Source organism: Gossypium arboreum, chromosome 12 (genome assembly GCF_025698485.1).
Source record: "Gossypium arboreum isolate Shixiya-1 chromosome 12, ASM2569848v2, whole genome shotgun sequence".
Lineage (NCBI taxonomy): Eukaryota > Viridiplantae > Streptophyta > Magnoliopsida > Malvales > Malvaceae > Gossypium > Gossypium arboreum.
Window position 1 is genome coordinate 112,514,715 of NC_069081.1, and position 18,113 is coordinate 112,532,827.

The following is an 18,113-nucleotide window of genomic DNA, read 5'->3' on the forward strand; positions in this document are numbered from 1 at the left end:
ATATATCAAAAGAGTTCTTATAGCATCATCCTAACCTATTTAAAACATTCCCAAAACCATGCCAAAACATATCATTCATCATTTTTCCTTACATCTAACCAATATGCCATATTTAGCACCAAAACACAACAAGGTTGCATAAATCATTCCAAACGATTCCATCTACTTAAACCATTTCAAAGCAATAAATTGATTCAAGTATACCAAACTCATTATATCTCCCTTAGATTCCTAAACATAACATTAAAACTTATACATTCATCAACCATTGCATCATTCAAAATAACCTTTCATTATCAATATAATCATTTATATGCTCCTATTATAGTTAAACATTTGCCAAGGTACACACATTCATCCATATCATATAACCATTCATGTCATTCACCATTTTAGGTCTTAAAATCAACATCATTCAAAGTGCACATGAACATCACATTGCCTATTTACATGTCACATAACCAAGTTCAGAACGATAACAAGACAACTGAATCGAAGGCTTGATAGTGTGAGCTTCGAAGTGATCTGATCGCCTTGTTTTGCAAAAGACAACTACAATAGAGTAAATATTACGTATGCTTAGTAAGTTCGTATGAGCTAAAAAAGTAAACTCACTTCAATTCATAACTAACATAATAAATTAGCTAACTACATGACTTTTCCTGTCATCACATTTGTAACGACCCATATTTCACGGGCACAGGAAAAGTGAGTTTAGGGTTTCCGTCTTAGGAAAAATAAGTTCGTAAATATTTATTAAAAATATTTACGAAGTTAGTTGTGAGGTGAATTAGATTTTAATTAGGTGAGTTTATTTTTAATTAGAAGTAATTAGTAGAAAGGATTAAATTGAATAGAGCATAAAAGCTTAATCATAGAATAGAGAAAGGATAAATGATTAAATTAGTAATTAAACTAAATTAGTGGCATGTATTAGGTTTTGTTTTGGCCACTTAAATATATTTTACGTATTGAGTGTAAGGTAATTTGTAACTTTTAAGAAGTATTTGAAATGAATAGATGAATGTTATTTGATCAAGATTTATAAGTCAATGTATTGGGCATGAATTAGGTGCGTTTGATATGTGAAAATAGCTTTAAAATTGTGAAAAATCATGTTTTTCACACGGCCAAGTCATATGGGCGTGTGCCCAGGCCGTGTGGTAAAGTTAGAATTGGCCACAGGTTAGTCCCATGGCCGTGTGAGAAAGTTAGATCTGCCCACGGGCTGGCCCCACGGCCATGGGAGCCCCACAGGTAGGCCACACGGGCATGCTCCAGGCCACACAGGCATGTGCCCCTATTTTCAAGGAAAAGTTTCCAAAGTTCCCGGTTTAATCTCAAAACACTTCCTAAGTATATTTTGAGCCTCGTAGGTCCATATTAGGGACTTAAAGGTGGAATTTGAGAAATTTTAAATTGAAATATAGATTTATGACTTGGTGTTGTTCGTTATTAGCGTCTAATTCCGGTAATGCCTCGTAATCCTGTTCCGGCGACGGGTTGGAGTTAAGGGGTGTTACAACATTTCTCATCAGTAAGGCGAGTTTGTCAACTATAAACTTATAACATTTCAAATTATACAAAACATTTTCATTTAATGTCATTTTATTAGAGTTGTCGAACATATTTACAACATTTCATCATTCTAGTCACATATATATACATTTCATATACAATACACATTATCAATCAGATATTTTCCTTTTACACTAATTGTTTAACCCGATGAACTATAATAAACAGATACGGATATGCAGGTAGCCACTAGAAACACATCAGATTGCTCATTTGAGCGAAACTCTAAAACACACTTGTACATGAAGTGCTAAATCTGTAGGCATCATATGTCACAAGACAATACATCCCTCTAGAACACACTAGGGTCTCTGTAGAGACAAGACTCGATAATCCGCAAAAAATGTTAGATTCTAGTTTAAATAGTGAATTCTCCATACACCAGTATCATCTCATATCATATCCCATACAACGGCCAGATATCCCTATTGATATGCCAATTGTATCCTATCCTATATTAGGTTCATACGCGTACATTTCACACATTGTATAATTTCTTTACAATTTAGTCCACTCCTCATCTTTTGTACTATTTTATAACTAATTCAAAATACAACCACAATATACAATTCCTTAATTTAAACACATTCAATATGTTTACAAACATAATTATACCATATAAACTTACCTACAAAAATTGTTAACAAGTTGAAGTGTAGAGACTAATCAACAATTTTTCATTTTCCTCAATTATTTATTGGTTAATTCAAATCTTGATCATGCAAGGGAGAAAGTTTGGCCGAAACTTCCTTGGCTCAAGGTGGATTTGGTGGAGAAAAGGAAAGAAATGGCCACTTTTTCTTTTGTTTCAATGTTTTAATATAAATAAAATCAAATTTAATATTAAAAAAAATAACATATATTCACTAATTAATATACATTAACCGTCGACCATCATTGAAAATAGTTTAATTGTCATTTAAACCCTCAATAATTATTATTTAAATCTTTTTAACTAATAAAATTAATAGCGATTAACTTTTATGATTTTTACGATTTAATCTTTGTGTCTTAATTATTAACTGCTCAACAAAATTACCGGATCAAAAGTTAATATAAAACTATATTATACTCGTAAATATTAATTAATAATATTTACATACTCGATCATTGAAAAATAGGGTTCTAAAATCACATTTTTCGGCACCACTGAAAACGGATTGTTATTCATTGGTTTTGAAAAGTGTTATAAAACTGGTCATTTAAAAAGTTTTGTTTATTTAAGTGTTTAGTATTAAGGGTGAGCATTTGATTGATTCGAGTAAAACAAATTTGAGTTATAGTTGAGGAGTCCAAATTTATCATCCTAATTTGTTCTAAAAAAATCGAATTAAATTGAATAAAATTTTTGAGTTAAATAAAAAAACTCAACCATATTTAAATATTGTTGACAATATGACTAAATTTCAAGTTAAAACACATAAATTTGATACTATATTTATTTGAAATATGCTTAAAAAGAGAGAAAAATTGACATAATAAACTTGATTTGTTAATTTACATGGTTAAGGTCTTAAATTTATTATTTTAATTTTTTAAATTATTTTATATATAAAATATATATTTTAAATAAATTTAAATAATTAATATAAAGTATTTAAAAATTTAGATTAAATATATAAACATTACAAATTCACAATCATACCTTTATTCATTTGAAATAAATTTTAATAAAAATAATGAAATATATAAATGCATAAAATATGCATGATAAATGATCTCCAAAATTGTTTTTTATTTCGAAATTAATGGGTTTAGCATTGTTTATAAAAATTTCTATCTAATTTTTAAAAACAGATTACATTTTATTTTTCTATTAAAAATTAATTAAATTAGTCCATATAAATTATATTAAAGAATAAATTAATACAAATAAATAAAATTTTTAATAAAATAAATTTACTCATTAATTGAACCTACAAAATTAAAATTTACTCATTAATTGAACCTACAAAATTAACTTTTTTTCGTAATCTTTCTTTTTCTTTATACTTCTACCATCATTTATGGTTTTATTTTTTTGGACTAAAGCATTGTTAATAGTTAAAAGAGAAAAAAAAAAGAAGAAAGAAAAAGGGATTTTGGAGGCGTGTCGTAAAATGTAATGGCAAACTCTAGTCCAGAAGAAAGTAAAAACTAAAAAATAAAAACGCAGTCGTAGAGGGAGAGATCAGAAATGGGAAGAGTGTGTGTGGAAGACAGAGAGCAAGAATGGAGTTGATTTGAAGTGTGAAGTGAAGCTCGAGGATGACGATGATGATGGTGGCCACCACATTGACTGCCTGATTCCCAACCTAAAGAACCACAAATATAATTTATGCAAAATTCCTAAATTCTCCAAGCTAGATCCCATCCATGGAGTCCCAACCCCAGCCCCAGCCTCAGCCTCAGCCTCAGCCTCGGAGACCCCGCGGGTTCGCTGCAACCGCCGCTGCGGCTGCTGCCTCTGTGAGCCCCACCGGCGCTCCCTCTGGATCTGCCGGCGCATCCACTGCCTCTTCCGGCAAGGGCAAACGTGAGAGAGAGAAAGAAAAAGAGAGGACAAAGCTTCGGGAACGGCACAGGCGAGCCATCACTAGCCGTATGCTGGCCGGCTTGAGGCAATACGGTAATTTCCCTCTTCCCGCGCGTGCTGATATGAACGATGTGCTAGCCGCCTTGGCCCGTGAGGCTGGTTGGACCGTTGAGCCTGACGGCACTACTTACAGGCACTCTCCACCTCCCCAACATCAACAACATTTGGTTCGTTTTCTTTCTTTACCTACTAATTTACTCTTTTTCTCTCTCTATATAGAGGTGCCTGATAATGCTGATTGATTACTTTATTATTTCGAATCTCTCCTCTTCTTCTCCAAGCATAAAGTTTACTGACAGCTTTGTTTTTTTTTTTTGGGGGATTCGAAGATTTGAATATCATGTGCCCAGTTATTTCATCCTTGGTTTGCTTTAGCTCTGTCCAGTCCGACAACTTACCGAACAAAAATTATTTTACTTGAAAATATGACTATAATGTTTAGGCAATTAGTAATAATTTGCTACAGTTCTCAATTTCTTAAGTGGGATGAATACATGGTTATCTAGGTCAACTTCGATATGTCATTTAAGCTGTTTTTCCGAACCATAATGTTCATTCTACGCACTTGATATATGCTAATCTCATGGAATCAAATAGCGTCAGTTTCAAGCATGGTTTGGATAGATATAAAAAATCTAATTAGCCCTTGAGCCACTGGTGCCTATGTTTGAAGTTTGCTTTTTGTGGCTTTTAATAGCAGTACATTCTTTGCTCTAGTCAGTATCCTGATAATTTCTCTGGACATCCATATTGTAAATGCTTTACTGGCTGTTACTTTATGAGCACAGTGCTTGATTTATCTTTATGGCAACCATATTTTGACATTGATAATGCTCAGGGAGCATTTTCGGTAAGGTCAGGTGAAAGTCCACTATCGGCTACTTCTTTGAAGAACTGCTCTGTTAAAGCAACGTTAGACTGTCAGCAACCTGTCGTCAGAATTGATGACAGTTTGTCTCCAGCATCTCTTGATTCCGTTGTTATAGCTGAGAGAGATACACGGAGTGAGAAATATCCAAGTACTAGTCCTATCAACTCAGTTGAGTGCCTGGAGGCAGATCAGGTAAATTTTGAGCTACATATTGATTGCTTCTTATTCTTCCTTTCTTTTTCTTCATCCCTCTGCTTTTTGAGTTGCAATCTGTCTGTGTTTTACAAATAATAATGTCACTATTATGATTTGTTAGAGTAATTTGTTCTAGGATTATAGCCATAATTTAAGATTAAAAATGAATGTGGTTACATCTTCATATTATTCAAATGATAGATATCAATTGTTGCTTTGCCTGCCATCATCTATGTTTTTCAAATTTCTCTGTACTTTGAATTCTTTGACGTTATAAATATATATCTGATATGGTGATTAATTGAAGCAGCTTATACAAGATGTTCATTCAACAGAGCACGATAATGACTTTACAGGCAGCCAATATGTGCCTGTTTATGTAAAGCTTTCGGTGAGGCTTTGTCTTTGATATTCTAATTGAGAGTTTGAAATGCACAGTTCTTATCATGGCTTGTTAATTTTCACATTGACTTTCAAATTCTCTTTCTGAGAATTTAACTCTTTTCTGTTCTTTGGCAGACAGGTGTCATCAACAACTTCTGTCAGTTGGCCGATCCTGATGATGTTAGACAAGAGCTAAGTCATATGAACTCCTTAAATGTAGATGGAGTCATTGTAGATTGTTGGTGGGGAATTGTTGAGTGTTGGAATCCACAGAAGTATGTCTGGTCTGGCTACCGGGAATTATTTAACTATATCCGAGAGTTCAAGATGAAGATACAGGTGGCTTCAACTAAATAAAGTTGCATTTTCTCTCTTCCTGTCTTTATGCTCTCGCCGTAGATGTTTAACATTGTTTGAGAGTTGATGCAGTAGTGGGAAATGGCTTTCAAGACTGTCTCTGTATGAATTACATCCTCTTAACATCTATATAATGAAACTTGCTAGGAATTCTGAAGGAATGTGTCTAATGACGTCTGCTTCTAATGATGTCTGCTTGTTTCAGTTTAAGTATCTTCATTTTTGAGTCCATTCTTTACTAAGCACTTTTTTACATGTGATGTAATGCTTTCTTTCAAAAGTTTCATTGGTTTTTATCCATGCATTTCTATTTTTTTTTTACTTGTATTTTCTTCTCAAATCAGAAAGTGGTTGACATATCTAAACTTTTATTCTGCATTTGTTGGAGTATTCTATTGGTGGTCTTTAGCTTATATGGAAGCATCTGTCTTAAAGTTTCTTATTCACTTTTGAAGGTTGTAATGGCATTTCATGAGTATGGGAGAACTGATTCTGCTGATGTACTGATCTCCCTACCAAACTGGATTTTGGAGATAGGAAAAGAAAACCAGGATATCTTCTTTACTGATCGTGAAGGAAGGAGGACTACTGAATTTTTATCTTGGGGAATTGACAAAGAACGTGTTTTGAATGGAAGAACTGGTGTTGAGGTATTGAAAAACTGATATTTTTTGTATGCAATTATATTTTTGTAGTTACCTCCAGCCTCATCATATCAATGGGTTGGAAAAGGTAGTTAGCCTATCCATCAGTGTTTTAAGTTTTAACCAATTACAAGTGGAAACTATTCCTCTTCTACATCTTTCAACATATTTTGGTCTCTTTTCCCCTTTCTCTTTTATCCAAAGTAACGTGTATCACATTAATCTTTTGATGCATGTAACCAAAAACTTATTCAGGTAACTCTTGCTTATATTGATTGTCTTGCTTATACTGATTGTCTTTCCTAGTGTTATTGTCATTTATTTGCAGGTCTATTTTGATTTGATGAGAAGCTTCAGGACAGAGTTTGACGATTTGTTTGCAGAGGGTCTTATTTCTGCGGTGGAGATTGGACTTGGACCATCTGGGGAGTTGAGGTATCCGTCTTTCTCAGAAAGGATGGGGTGGAGGTATCCTGGCATCGGTGAGTTTCAGGTATCTGTTAACCTTAAATCCTATGTGTTTCAATGTTTCTGTTTCTTTTCTGTATCTAACATATGCGGGTTTGGGTGTGAATTCTAAAACACAGTTGGATCGATCTTCTCTGTTATCCAAATGATATGCCATAAATAGGTTCAACCTGAAAATGCAGTCAAGCTACCTGATCTCAACAATGTTAGGTTCAATTCTAATCAAGCTAACATTAAGATCAAGCTCAAGTTAAAATACTTGCTTACATATATATTTGTATATTATATGCAAGTTATATGAATGTATTTAAAAAAGAAACTCAAAGAGTGTTAAATTTGTTAAATTTAGCTTTCTTAACTCATTAGTGTATGATGTACATACAAGTCTAAATATTCTTCAAGTCAAGCCCAGTTATCAAATAGATATGCTTCCCCAAGTTAAAAGAAGAATGAACTCATAAATTGTTAAACCAGCTCATTCTCTTCTGGACCTGGTACCATATATTACGCTCATATAGTGTGTTTTATGGTTATTTATTGTACTGCATATGAAAATTTGGGATTCTCTCTATATGTGATCAATATCTTAGTTGAGGACTTGCTTGCATATGCTTGTATGCAATATTTTCCTGATACCATCAAATCTGTCCAGTGTTATGATAAATATTTACAACAACATCTACGGAAAGCTGCTAAATTGCGTGGGCACTCTTTCTGGGCTAGGGGACCTGATAATGCTGGTCATTATAATTCTAGGCCACATGAAACGGGATTCTTTTGTGAACGGGGTGATTATGATAGCTACTATGGGCGTTTTTTCCTCCATTGGTATGCCCAGGCGCTAATGGATCATGCGGATAATGTCTTGTCTCTAGCAAATCTTGCTTTTGAGGAGACCAAGATTATTGTTAAGGTATGCAAGTAGTGTACAAAAGATTAGCTAGCTTTACCTTTTATACTGTTCACTGCTTGACTTGTCATTCTTTGACTCCTTGTTAATAAATAGCATGTTGATCATGTACTTTTAATTAATTTTCATGCAATTATGTGTAATTTTCTGTCAATTCCCTTCTAACACTGAACCTAGATCCCATGCTTTATTGGATCCTGGTCATTTACTGGTTCCAAATCTAAATGGATTAGACAAATTAGGTGATTCGCAGTGCATTTTTAATTACTTCCTTGCAGATTGAATAATTTCATATGTTAAACTCTGGTTATGTATAAAAGTTCTGATGTATGGCCTGCTTAGTTTTTTGAACTGAATGAATGTCATTATTGTCAGTGGCTGGCTCCTGAAGGTGATATTTGATTAGAGCTTACATGATATTAGAAAGTACGAAGGATTAATTTTTTATTCTAATATGCAGATACCTGCAGTTTATTGGTGGTACAAGACTTCCAGTCATGCGGCAGAGCTGACAGCAGGATATAATAACCCTACCAATCAGGATGGATATTCTCCAGTTTTTGAGGTTTTAAAGAAACACTCTGTGACAGTGAAGTTTGTATGCTATGGGTTGCAGGTTTGTAGCTATGAAAATGATGAAGCATTTGCTGATCCAGAAGGTTTGAGTTGGCAAGTGAGTCTTTCTGGTGTCCTATGACTTCCTTGATTACTTTTAAGCTACATACGTCTTTCCTCTGTCATCTATTACAGAGTTTTTAATGCTAAAATTAGTTCTTTGCCATTTAGTTGCATCCTGGCTAGCCTTTAATAATAAGGATAGGCAAGTTTGCATGAATACTTTTCACCCATATTGTATCAAGTATCTAGCCTCAAACTAGTTGGTAGCATGTGAAAATGTTCAACTTGAATGTTAAGTTACTACACACAAATCTGGAAATAACATCACTTGAGACTCGCTAAGATAAATGGCCCTATGATGTGGATTCAAAGGGGGCAGTAAATAAACTGACGCTTATACTGTGATAGCCAACTGTTGGATTAAAAGTGTAAAGTATTATGTTGGAGTGAACTAACGTGATTTCCTGATACTTCCTTTTACCTGCAAGCTTATTGAACTATACAAGTGATCAACCACTTGCCCTCAGTATATCATGTTCTGAAGTTAATTTCTAATATCGTGCTTTAGACTCTCAAGTCTTAACTGCTAGGTTAAGCAATAATAGGTGTAGAGCCTGTTCTAATACTATATAAGGCCACAACAGACGCGAGACTGATTTGATCTGATTAAATCCCTTAATCCATTATTATTGGTAATATAGTTCTGAAGGTTCTAACTTACTGCACAGGTTCTCAATTCAGCCTGGGATCGAGGATTGAAGGTTGCTGGTGAGAATACACTTTCATGTTATGACAGAGAAGGGTGCTTGAGAATAATTGAGACAGCCAAGCCGAGAAATGATCCTGATCGTCGCCACTTTTCATTCTTTGTCTATCAACAGCCATCCCCTTTGGTTCAAGGAGTAATATGTCTCCCAGATTTGGATTACTTCATTAAATGCATGCATGGTAAGAATAATGTAGTTTACTCTCTTATCTTTTTAAGTGACTCAATGAAACGGGTTTCTTAGTTCTATTTTACTCCATTTTCTTCCATATCATACCGTGTTCTCGAAAGCTAGAAATGAAATTTTCATATTTGACAGCTAGGTTATAATGCGAATGATTAGAATTGAACATTAAAATGCCAATATGACTTTGTAGTTGAATAGCCTTAGGCTGTTCAGCTTAAACATGGTACATAAATTGGTCATGGAATTATTGTTGTCTTTATTGTGTGCAAAATTTTCTTTTCTAATTAAATTTTTTGGTAAATATGCATAGCAGGAGATATCACGGGTGATCTAGTGCCCTCATGATGATGGTGGATTTTGCCCTTTCTTTGCACATACAAAGTTATTACCAGTTTGGACTGGAAGGTAACAATGTTAAACATTAAAGGTGTAGGACCGTAGGTTGTTATAGGCATCAGCTCCTGTCAGAGACTATACTGAATTTGGGCCTGTTGTATTTTCTGTGCTCTTCTCATCTTGTAATTAGTGATTAGTCACCTCAAGGTATGGTATTATGGATAACATTGCCGGAATCCAGTAAATATTGTTAGGGGGGGATCTCATCGTGGGAGAAAAAAAAACATTGTATTTCATAACACTCATCAAAGTTTGATCATCCATTGACCATGCATATGCCTTAAATCAGAAGTTTCTACTTTAATGGTACAATTCCTTAGTTTTGCAATGCAAAATTTTTCCTCCGAGCACAACACCCATTCAACATCAATTGTGCTCCCATTCAACATCAACATTGTTAAGTAGCACAACAAAAGCCTCCTCCCTATGTTTGGGATTGAGAGTCACAGTATTGGGGAAATTCGCATTGGCAAGGCCCTCTTCTTACCTGCACCCAAGGAAGATGGTTTTCAAGTCTCCATCCCTAAAAAATCTAGTGACGTCTTCATGAATTAAGGTAATGATATAAACAATGCCACAACTACTTCTCCAAAGCCTAAATCTTACAAACCTTACGAAATGTGAAAGATACTCTTCTCGAACCCCTTCTGATCATTGTTTCGTTCACCTTGTCAATCTGCAAATTGTGCGTTAATGGACCTTTTAACATTCACAGATGATGATAACAACAATACAAAAATGTTTGAATGCAGTCCTTGGAAAGTTGATATGCCATCCAAAGACACCTTACTCACCAAGTTATAAAATATCTAACAGTCATACAGTACTTTCTTATGACCTGATCACCAAGTTATTATTTTCTTCGAAAGACGTAAAAGAATAAAACCTTATAATTGGCATGAAAATCTCAACTCTCAAGCAGCAGCAAGAAGGAAAGTTAGTGATTTCAAGATTCCCCTTAAGTTTCTCTCCGAATTACACCACAAGCCTCTCAAAATTCTGCCTGTATATCTGTCAAAAGGATAATGATGTGCTTCCCTTCATAAGGTTCATGCCTTTGCAATGCAGCCATATACATTTAAAACCTGAACATAGAGCTAACAAACCCTAGGTGGTAAGTTTAAATGCTCAAACATTATCCATCATCAAACGAAATATCATGGAATCACTTTACCTAGGGATTTAAGTTGCAGTCATGGACATGTTTTTGATTGCAACATGTTTATCACAGTTGTGGACATAACTAATGCTATCCAGTCAACTAAAGCTAATACTGGCAGCGGAGAGAACTGAAACAGCAAAATAGTGGTCATAATGTCACATTGTGCCACTATCTAGATCCCACTTTTTACCCTCAACATATATCTAGTCACTCTTTAAAATTTTCATCATAGTCCAAGCATCAGAATATTAGGAGTGATCTACTATTAAGTTCCGCAAGCGTGAAGTATTGATAAACTCTGAAGACTTCTCAATCCAAAAGAGCAAACACATATATGCAAGAGATTTGAAGCTTAACTTTGGTTAACACTACTTGGAAGATTTGGTTTTCCACTCCACTCAACTCTCTGTCTCTTTTTCCTATTTTTAGTTTTCACGACAATTCATTTCATAGGCGTAATCATTGGGTTTATGATAGCAACAGTAAAACAAAGATGTCCTAACCTCTAAAAGAGAAACTTGCACAGACGAAAGTATTCAGTAATCATCTAATCATGAAGCTTACCTTATGATGTGGAATATAATGATGCCAAGCACATCGTGCCTCCCCAGATAGAAGAAGCATTGACCGAGGAGGAAGATAGATAGCCTTCCTAGAAACCTCCGAGCAACTATTAGGCTTTTCAACTTCTGTGCCACTTATAGAGGCAGTTTTAGGAACCCATGAACCTGCTGTATATCTTCTGAACTCCATAATGCAAGGCCCTGCTAGTGAAAGGCTGAAAATTAATCCTTCAAATGCTGAGTGAGTGTCTATGTGCGGGGACAAGCCCACCCCAGGTGGGTATTCATTAACCTGTAAGGTCATTACTGATCTTCAGTCTTGCTAACATCATCCTCCTAGGTCCAAGCTGTATGTCTATAACCATGACATAGGGCTCAAGTTTTTTTTTAAACATGAAACCTTTGGTCTATTTACAGGACAGTAAATAGAAAGAAGTGGGAAGGAACTTGCTACTACATACCGTCAATTGGTCCAAATCCAGTTTTTCAGGAATATCTGGAGATAGTGAAATCCGCTCGAGTATAAAGGAAACAAATGATGGAAGTGCACCCAAATGCTGCTTTGTATCAACATTCCTAGTCTGTAACATAGAACGGATATATAGGGGGCTAGAGAGGGCTTTAGGAGTTCCATAATTCTTAGATTATAACCAGCAAATTACCAGATCATTAAGCAATTTATATTTTATACTGGTATCATGAGTTAGCAAACAGCATTTACTAAGAAACACATTCATAAATGTATATTTCTTCTAGACCAATCATTCGAAGCGCAATAACACTAGTGCTTTGCTTGGTGGAGTGGAAAGATGGAAAATTGAAGGGTAGAAAAAAAAGACGGAAAATATATTTTTTCTTTCCATAGGTGTGCTTGGTAGGAAAGATGGAAAAAGGGAAAGAAAAAATTATTTTCTTTATCAATTGCTTGGTAGAGTTGAAAATGAAAGGAAAGAAAATAAAACATTTGAAAAAAAATAATTTTGAACTAACATACACTCTCTCATTTTCTTCTTTCATCATTCGAATTTAGAAGAATTCGTTTCTATGCATTAGGATGGAAAATGATAATCTTCTATTTTCTTTCCTCACTTTTCTTCCCTACCAAGTACACTCCAAATTCGCTTACTATGCTTGGTTGGGTGGAAAAGTGGAAAGAAAATGAATTTGGAGTGTGCTTGGTAGAGTAGAAGAGAATATCCTCGTAACCTCAGGCAACAAACTTCTTTTCCCAGGAGCCCAAGATGAAACCTTCTAAAGTTCTTCTAAAAACTACATTTGGACTAATGGTACAGAGTGAAAATTAGAAGAAGAGAGAGCAACAATAGTGAGCACTTACATCATAACAAAATTTATATCCATAGTGCTGAACCCTCCGTTTGGAAAGACTAATCCAAGATCCAGTATCAACTGCTTGAAGCAATTGCTGAAAAGAAACAAAGGACATTAGGCAGTTCATACATCATGGAATAAATAAAAAATTAAAAGAACAAATCAGTAAAAAAAGCCAAGGACACCTAAGTTCTAACCCCCTCTTCCACAACACTGATGAAGTCATGGAACAAATAGAGTCCTGGAATATTTAAATCCGATGCGTTTAGCGAGACTGGAACAGACGCCATTCCCTAAGTGTAATTAATGGACACATATATTAGTATCAGCAGAAATTACAAAGGGAAAAAAAAAACGAGAGAGGAGAGAGTGGCAGACCCTGCAAGACGGTGGTTGCAAAATGGAATGACGGATGTGTAAAGAGCGGCCTCCAAGGTGAGGGCAAGGGCGGCCATTCAAGGCAATGAAAGCAGAGTGAGCAGAGGCTGGTTCAAGAAAAGAGACAATAACACGAGCACCACTTTCATCAGCTGCGTACACACCTTTGACCTCCCCAAAGGAGCTAAACGCAGATGCGATGGTGTCAAATGAAAGTCCCACCGCAGGGCCACAGTTTGCCACATAAAGGTTTGGGCTTGACTCGCTATCTCCTTCTTTGGGACGAACAAATCTGGGTATGACCATATCGAAACCTATAACAAAATCGGAATAGAGATAACGAGTAGCCTATCAACGTTGGTTTGTGATTTGAAGATATAAATTATGGGTTGCAAATAGAAACGGAAAGAATTTTAATGGAGAAATAGGGCGGCAGATGCAGAACCAAAGAAGAGAGAGAAATTAAACAATAGGGTTAATTCGCGATACATCTTGAAATTATAGCCCAAATTTTAATTTGGTTCTCAAAATTTAAAATATTCTAATTGAATCCTTAAAATATTAATATAAAAATTAGTCGAGTCTTTTCTTCAGTTTAATAATAATTTAATTTAATTCCTCTAGCACAAAATTTCAAACTTCACTCTTATTTAAAACATAAAAGATAAAATTTAACTTTATCATTTTTTAAGTGGATGATAACTTCATCTGACTGTTGTAAAAATACATTGAATCCTAGAAACTTGATCTAGAGCACCGGATACTAATGCATCTGCTACATGATTTTTGTATCGATAGACATGGGTAAGCTGCACTATCCAATTCCATTTCATCATTGCCCATATTCCTCGTACTAAGGCATTGGTGGCTCCGTCTCCATAAGGTTTCTGTATTTATTGAATGACTTGAAGGTTGTCCAACTCCAGCACTACATGAGAAGCTTTTAGCTACCACGCTTGCACCAACCCATCATTTGCGCCCCATAGCTCAGCATCCATTACCGAACAGACCCTAATATGTTTGTCTCTGCATGAGCCAATATGTTTGTCTCATCGGTTCCATCTTCGTCAAAAACATAATAGCTTTATGCTTGTCCCCATCTAAAGTAGTCTGCTGCATATTGACCTATTGTGATCCCTAGGTCGCACTTCCTGACCCAACTTCCATGCTTCTACTTTCTGTTGATCGACTCCCAAGATCATTACTCGCCCTTTTTTGATTAAAAATCGGTGGCTTAGGCCCATGCATGGCCTTCTTACCTTTATTATTCCAAGCAGTTGTATGTGATTCCTGCATGGTGCCAGTTGTCCCTTCATTAGAATTAGCATCATGTACGTCATTCTCCTAAATATGTACTGAGATATTAGCATCCTCCCCCTCATCCAAAAGTGCAAATCGTGAGATCTCCGTCCTTGCCTTATTCCTCATCTAGCGAAGCGCCACCTCCATCCAAGGACCATAGAGAGAGTTCTCAGTTTTTTCCTCATCTGGTACCACAGGAATAGAATCTGAATGATTCCTTATTTCATCTCGATTACCAGTCTGATCGATTTGGAAATTATCTTTAAAATGGCCAAAACAACCACATTCGTAGCAAATAGTTGGGAGACCTTCATACTCAACCCGCTGCTTAAACCCGTCAATACCCAGAAAGGAGATCAACGACTTGTTCAAGTCAATGACAAACGCTATTCTCGTTGCTTGAACCAAAGCACGTTCACTTTAAATGAAAAAACAAATTAAAATCATAGAGGTGTAAGCCGATTTGCTCCATGGATTAGAACATCCGGGCTTGCCAATTCCATCGAAAATGGAAAGAACGACTAAAAAAGTAAAGAATAAAGAATTTACTGATGTCGATAGGGATGTTATGGAAAGGGTGGAGGGTACCTCGTACAGAATGTCGTTTAAAGATATGCTGATGTCTAAACAAACGAACGAAGAAGTGGACAGTGATGAGGAATGATCGGATCTAGGGTTGGATAATGATATATCACTTCATGGTGATGATGTTGAGATTAATATGGACGAAACGTATCCTGACATTTGCTTTTCAGAGCAGGTTCATGATTTAATTGATCAGAGTATGAAACAAACTATGGTTGTTAAACTACTGATTTGTTATAGAGGGCTTCATGGAAGGTTTAAGAGCTTGTGAGATCTATTTGGCGAATGCAGTTGGTTGACTTAGACAAGAACTACTTCCTTGTCAAACTTGAGAACCAAGAGGATTATAACAGGATATTATCTGGAGGATCTTGAATGGTATATGAGAACTATCTACTAGTGTTGTGGGTTGCACATAGGAGCCTGCAACCATGACACATCTGTGTGATCCATTAAGAGGGAAGGAGGTTATTTAGCCCAATCAGACTGACCCGTTGCTTGAAGAGATTGAAGGTCCATCTACAAGCTAAACAAATATGGAAACATGATCTTCGAAGACATGCAATCTTATATATGATATGTAATCTTTGAAGATATGATTTTATAATCTTAGAGATTTGATTTGTAGATACCCTTTAATCGTAGCCGTTGTTGTATTGGATTTGAGGAGGTTCAACTATAAATAGATGTCTCTCCCCTTATTGTGATCACTTGAGTTTTTTTTTAGCAATAAGAATCTTGAGAGCAATCACTCAAAATTCTCTATCTCTTGTGTTCTTATTTTTTTGTGGCTTGTTCTTGTTTCGTTCTTCGTTCATTTTGTTGGTTTCAAGTTACTTTCATTTGAGTTGGGTTTGGTGGAGGAATTTTTTTGAATCATCATATTGTGGGAGTTAGGCTGACTTAAGTATTTTTGGAGTAAAAAATTACCTAAGGCTGCACGGATTGTGAGGCAAAAATCCTAAGTCTATGATAGTTAGTATCCGAGCCAATTCTTGAAAGCACTTTTGAAAGATGTCGAAAAAAGTTGTTGATCAGAATGAACCAATGGAGACCCGTGGGAGGGCTAGAAAGACTAGTCGATCGAGGAATATGCTGTCGAGCTTAGAAAATCGAGTGGTTAATCTTGAGGAGTCCGTTGGTGACATAAAAGAGACACTCGAAGTGGTCCTGATCCGTATGGAGGAACTGAGGAAAGATAGCAAGGAGTTTGTGTTGGACACTCTCAGATCCACTTTGGAAAAACTGACGGTGAGGGACGAAGCTCTTAAGGCCCTGGTGACTGTCATGAAATAGGAGACTGCTGAGTTTAAGAGGGAGCTCACAACCTGTAAGGTTGCCCTAGGAAGTAGGATGTTGGCTTCGGGACCGAAGCAACGTCATGTGGATGTTTCAAAACCCGAGAAGCTCAAGGGGGCTAGGTCCGCGAGAGAAGTGGATAACTTTTTGTGGGAATTGGAGCAATATTTTTGAGCAATGAGCATTAAGGATGATGCCACCAAGGTAAACACTGCTTCAATTTACTTTTTTGATGTTGCTCTCTTGTGGTAGAGACGTAGGTCCACAAATGAGAAACGTGGATGAACGACTATTGGGACTAGGGAGGAGTTTCAAAGAGAGTTAAAGAAGCAGTTTTATCCACAACATACTGAAAAGGAGGCTCGTGCTAAGTTGCACCGGCTTACGCAACAAGGCACCGTTTGAGATTATGTTCGGGAATTCAGTGAGTTGATGCTTCAGATCTCAGACTTGAACGAGAAGGAAGCATTCCATTGGTTCGAGGATAGGCTAAAAATGTGGGCTAAGCAAGAGTTGCGTCGACTAGGTATCACTGAATTGACCGTAGCCATGGCTGAGGCAGAAAATTTCTACGTTGTTGAGGGAAGAAAGTTTGATAATAATGAGTCTCCTAAGCCTAAGTCGAGACCTAAAGGCAATGGTGGGAGAGACAACGATCAAGGAGAAAAGAATGGCGAAGGCCCAAGGGTTAGTCAATGTAAGCCTTGGGATAGGAAGGGACCATTGAAATGCTATATTTGCCACGGCCAACATAGGACGAGCGTCTGTCCGAAGAAAGTCACTTTCCATGCCATGAAGGCACACGAGGAAGCCGAAGATGACACCAAAAGTCTTAATTCAATATTAGGTGGTGTTGAAGAGAATGCAAGTAATGGGTTGATGTTTGTGGACATCATCGTAGCTGGTAGAGGATTGAATGCATTTGTTGATACTAGCGCGTCTGACTTATTCATGTCCGAAGAAAGAAGGAACTTAGGCTCAAAGTTGAAGAAGATTTGAGACGAATCAAAATGGTGAACTTGGAGAGCATTCCCATAAACGGGTGTGGCAAAAGGGATAGAACTCAAACTTGGCGAGTAGACCGGCAAAGTAACTATTAAAGTAATCCTACTTGATGATTATGATTTTGTTGTTGGATTAAGCTTGCTTGACCGAGTTAATACGAATATTCATCATTCTGAGAATTACATGACGATCTCTGATTCGAACTGTCGATATATGGTGCAAATAAAAAGAAAGGGAAGTATGGAGGGAAAAACATTATCGGCGATCCAACTTGCCAAAGTAGTACATAGAAATGAAGTCTCCTATCCAGCTACATCGAGGGACAATGTGGAGGAGAAATCCGAGGGAGAAATTCTAAAGGAAGTGAAACAGTTGCTGAAGTCATTTCAAGATGTAATGCCCATAGAGTTGCCGAAAAAGTTGCCACCTAAGAGGGAGGTGGACCACAAGATTGAGTTATTGCCTAAGACCGAACTGCCAGTAAGGGTACCATATCGGATGGCTCCACCTGAGTTGGAGGAATTGCGGAAGCAATTTATAG

At 36.3% G+C, this 18,113-nt stretch overlaps 2 protein-coding genes across 7 annotated transcripts; one reads left to right on the forward strand and one right to left on the reverse strand.

The window, feature by feature from the left end:
• Positions 1–3,577: 3,577 nt before the first annotated feature.
• LOC108479335 (beta-amylase 8) lies at positions 3,578–10,261 on the forward strand. Of its 3 annotated transcripts, none has more exons than XM_017781874.2 (10): positions 3,578–4,320; positions 4,992–5,216; positions 5,530–5,610; positions 5,739–5,942; positions 6,416–6,610; positions 6,933–7,097; positions 7,725–7,985; positions 8,443–8,655; positions 9,329–9,548; positions 9,864–10,261. In XM_017781874.2, exons 1-10 carry the CDS (start codon positions 3,934–3,936, stop codon positions 9,896–9,898), a joined length of 1,986 nt encoding a protein of 661 aa, XP_017637363.1. In that variant the 5' UTR covers positions 3,578–3,933; the 3' UTR covers positions 9,899–10,261. The 3 variants fall into 3 exon arrangements, with proteins under 3 accessions (XP_017637363.1, XP_017637364.1, XP_052878804.1); XM_017781875.2 differs by having other exon boundaries at positions 3,579–4,320; positions 9,867–10,261; XM_053022844.1 differs by lacking the exon at positions 3,578–4,320 and having other exon boundaries at positions 4,476–5,216.
• On the reverse strand, positions 10,159–13,896 carry LOC108479336 (alkylated DNA repair protein ALKBH8 homolog). Of its 4 annotated transcripts, none has more exons than XR_001870448.2 (8): positions 13,382–13,894; positions 13,201–13,296; positions 13,011–13,097; positions 12,136–12,255; positions 11,676–11,966; positions 10,836–10,960; positions 10,560–10,625; positions 10,369–10,436 (listed from the first exon to the last, which is right to left on the reverse strand). XR_001870448.2 is itself a non-coding variant. In XM_017781877.2 (7 exons), exons 1-7 carry the CDS (start codon positions 13,685–13,687, stop codon positions 10,374–10,376), a joined length of 1,029 nt encoding a protein of 342 aa, XP_017637366.1. In that variant the 5' UTR covers positions 13,688–13,881; the 3' UTR covers positions 10,159–10,373. The 4 variants fall into 4 exon arrangements, 2 of the variants coding, with proteins under 2 accessions (XP_017637366.1, XP_052878805.1); XR_008275875.1 differs by having other exon boundaries at positions 10,382–10,436; positions 10,744–10,960; positions 13,382–13,895; XM_017781877.2 differs by lacking the exon at positions 10,836–10,960 and having other exon boundaries at positions 10,159–10,436; positions 13,382–13,881.
• Between the last annotated feature and the right edge of the window lie 4,217 nt (positions 13,897–18,113).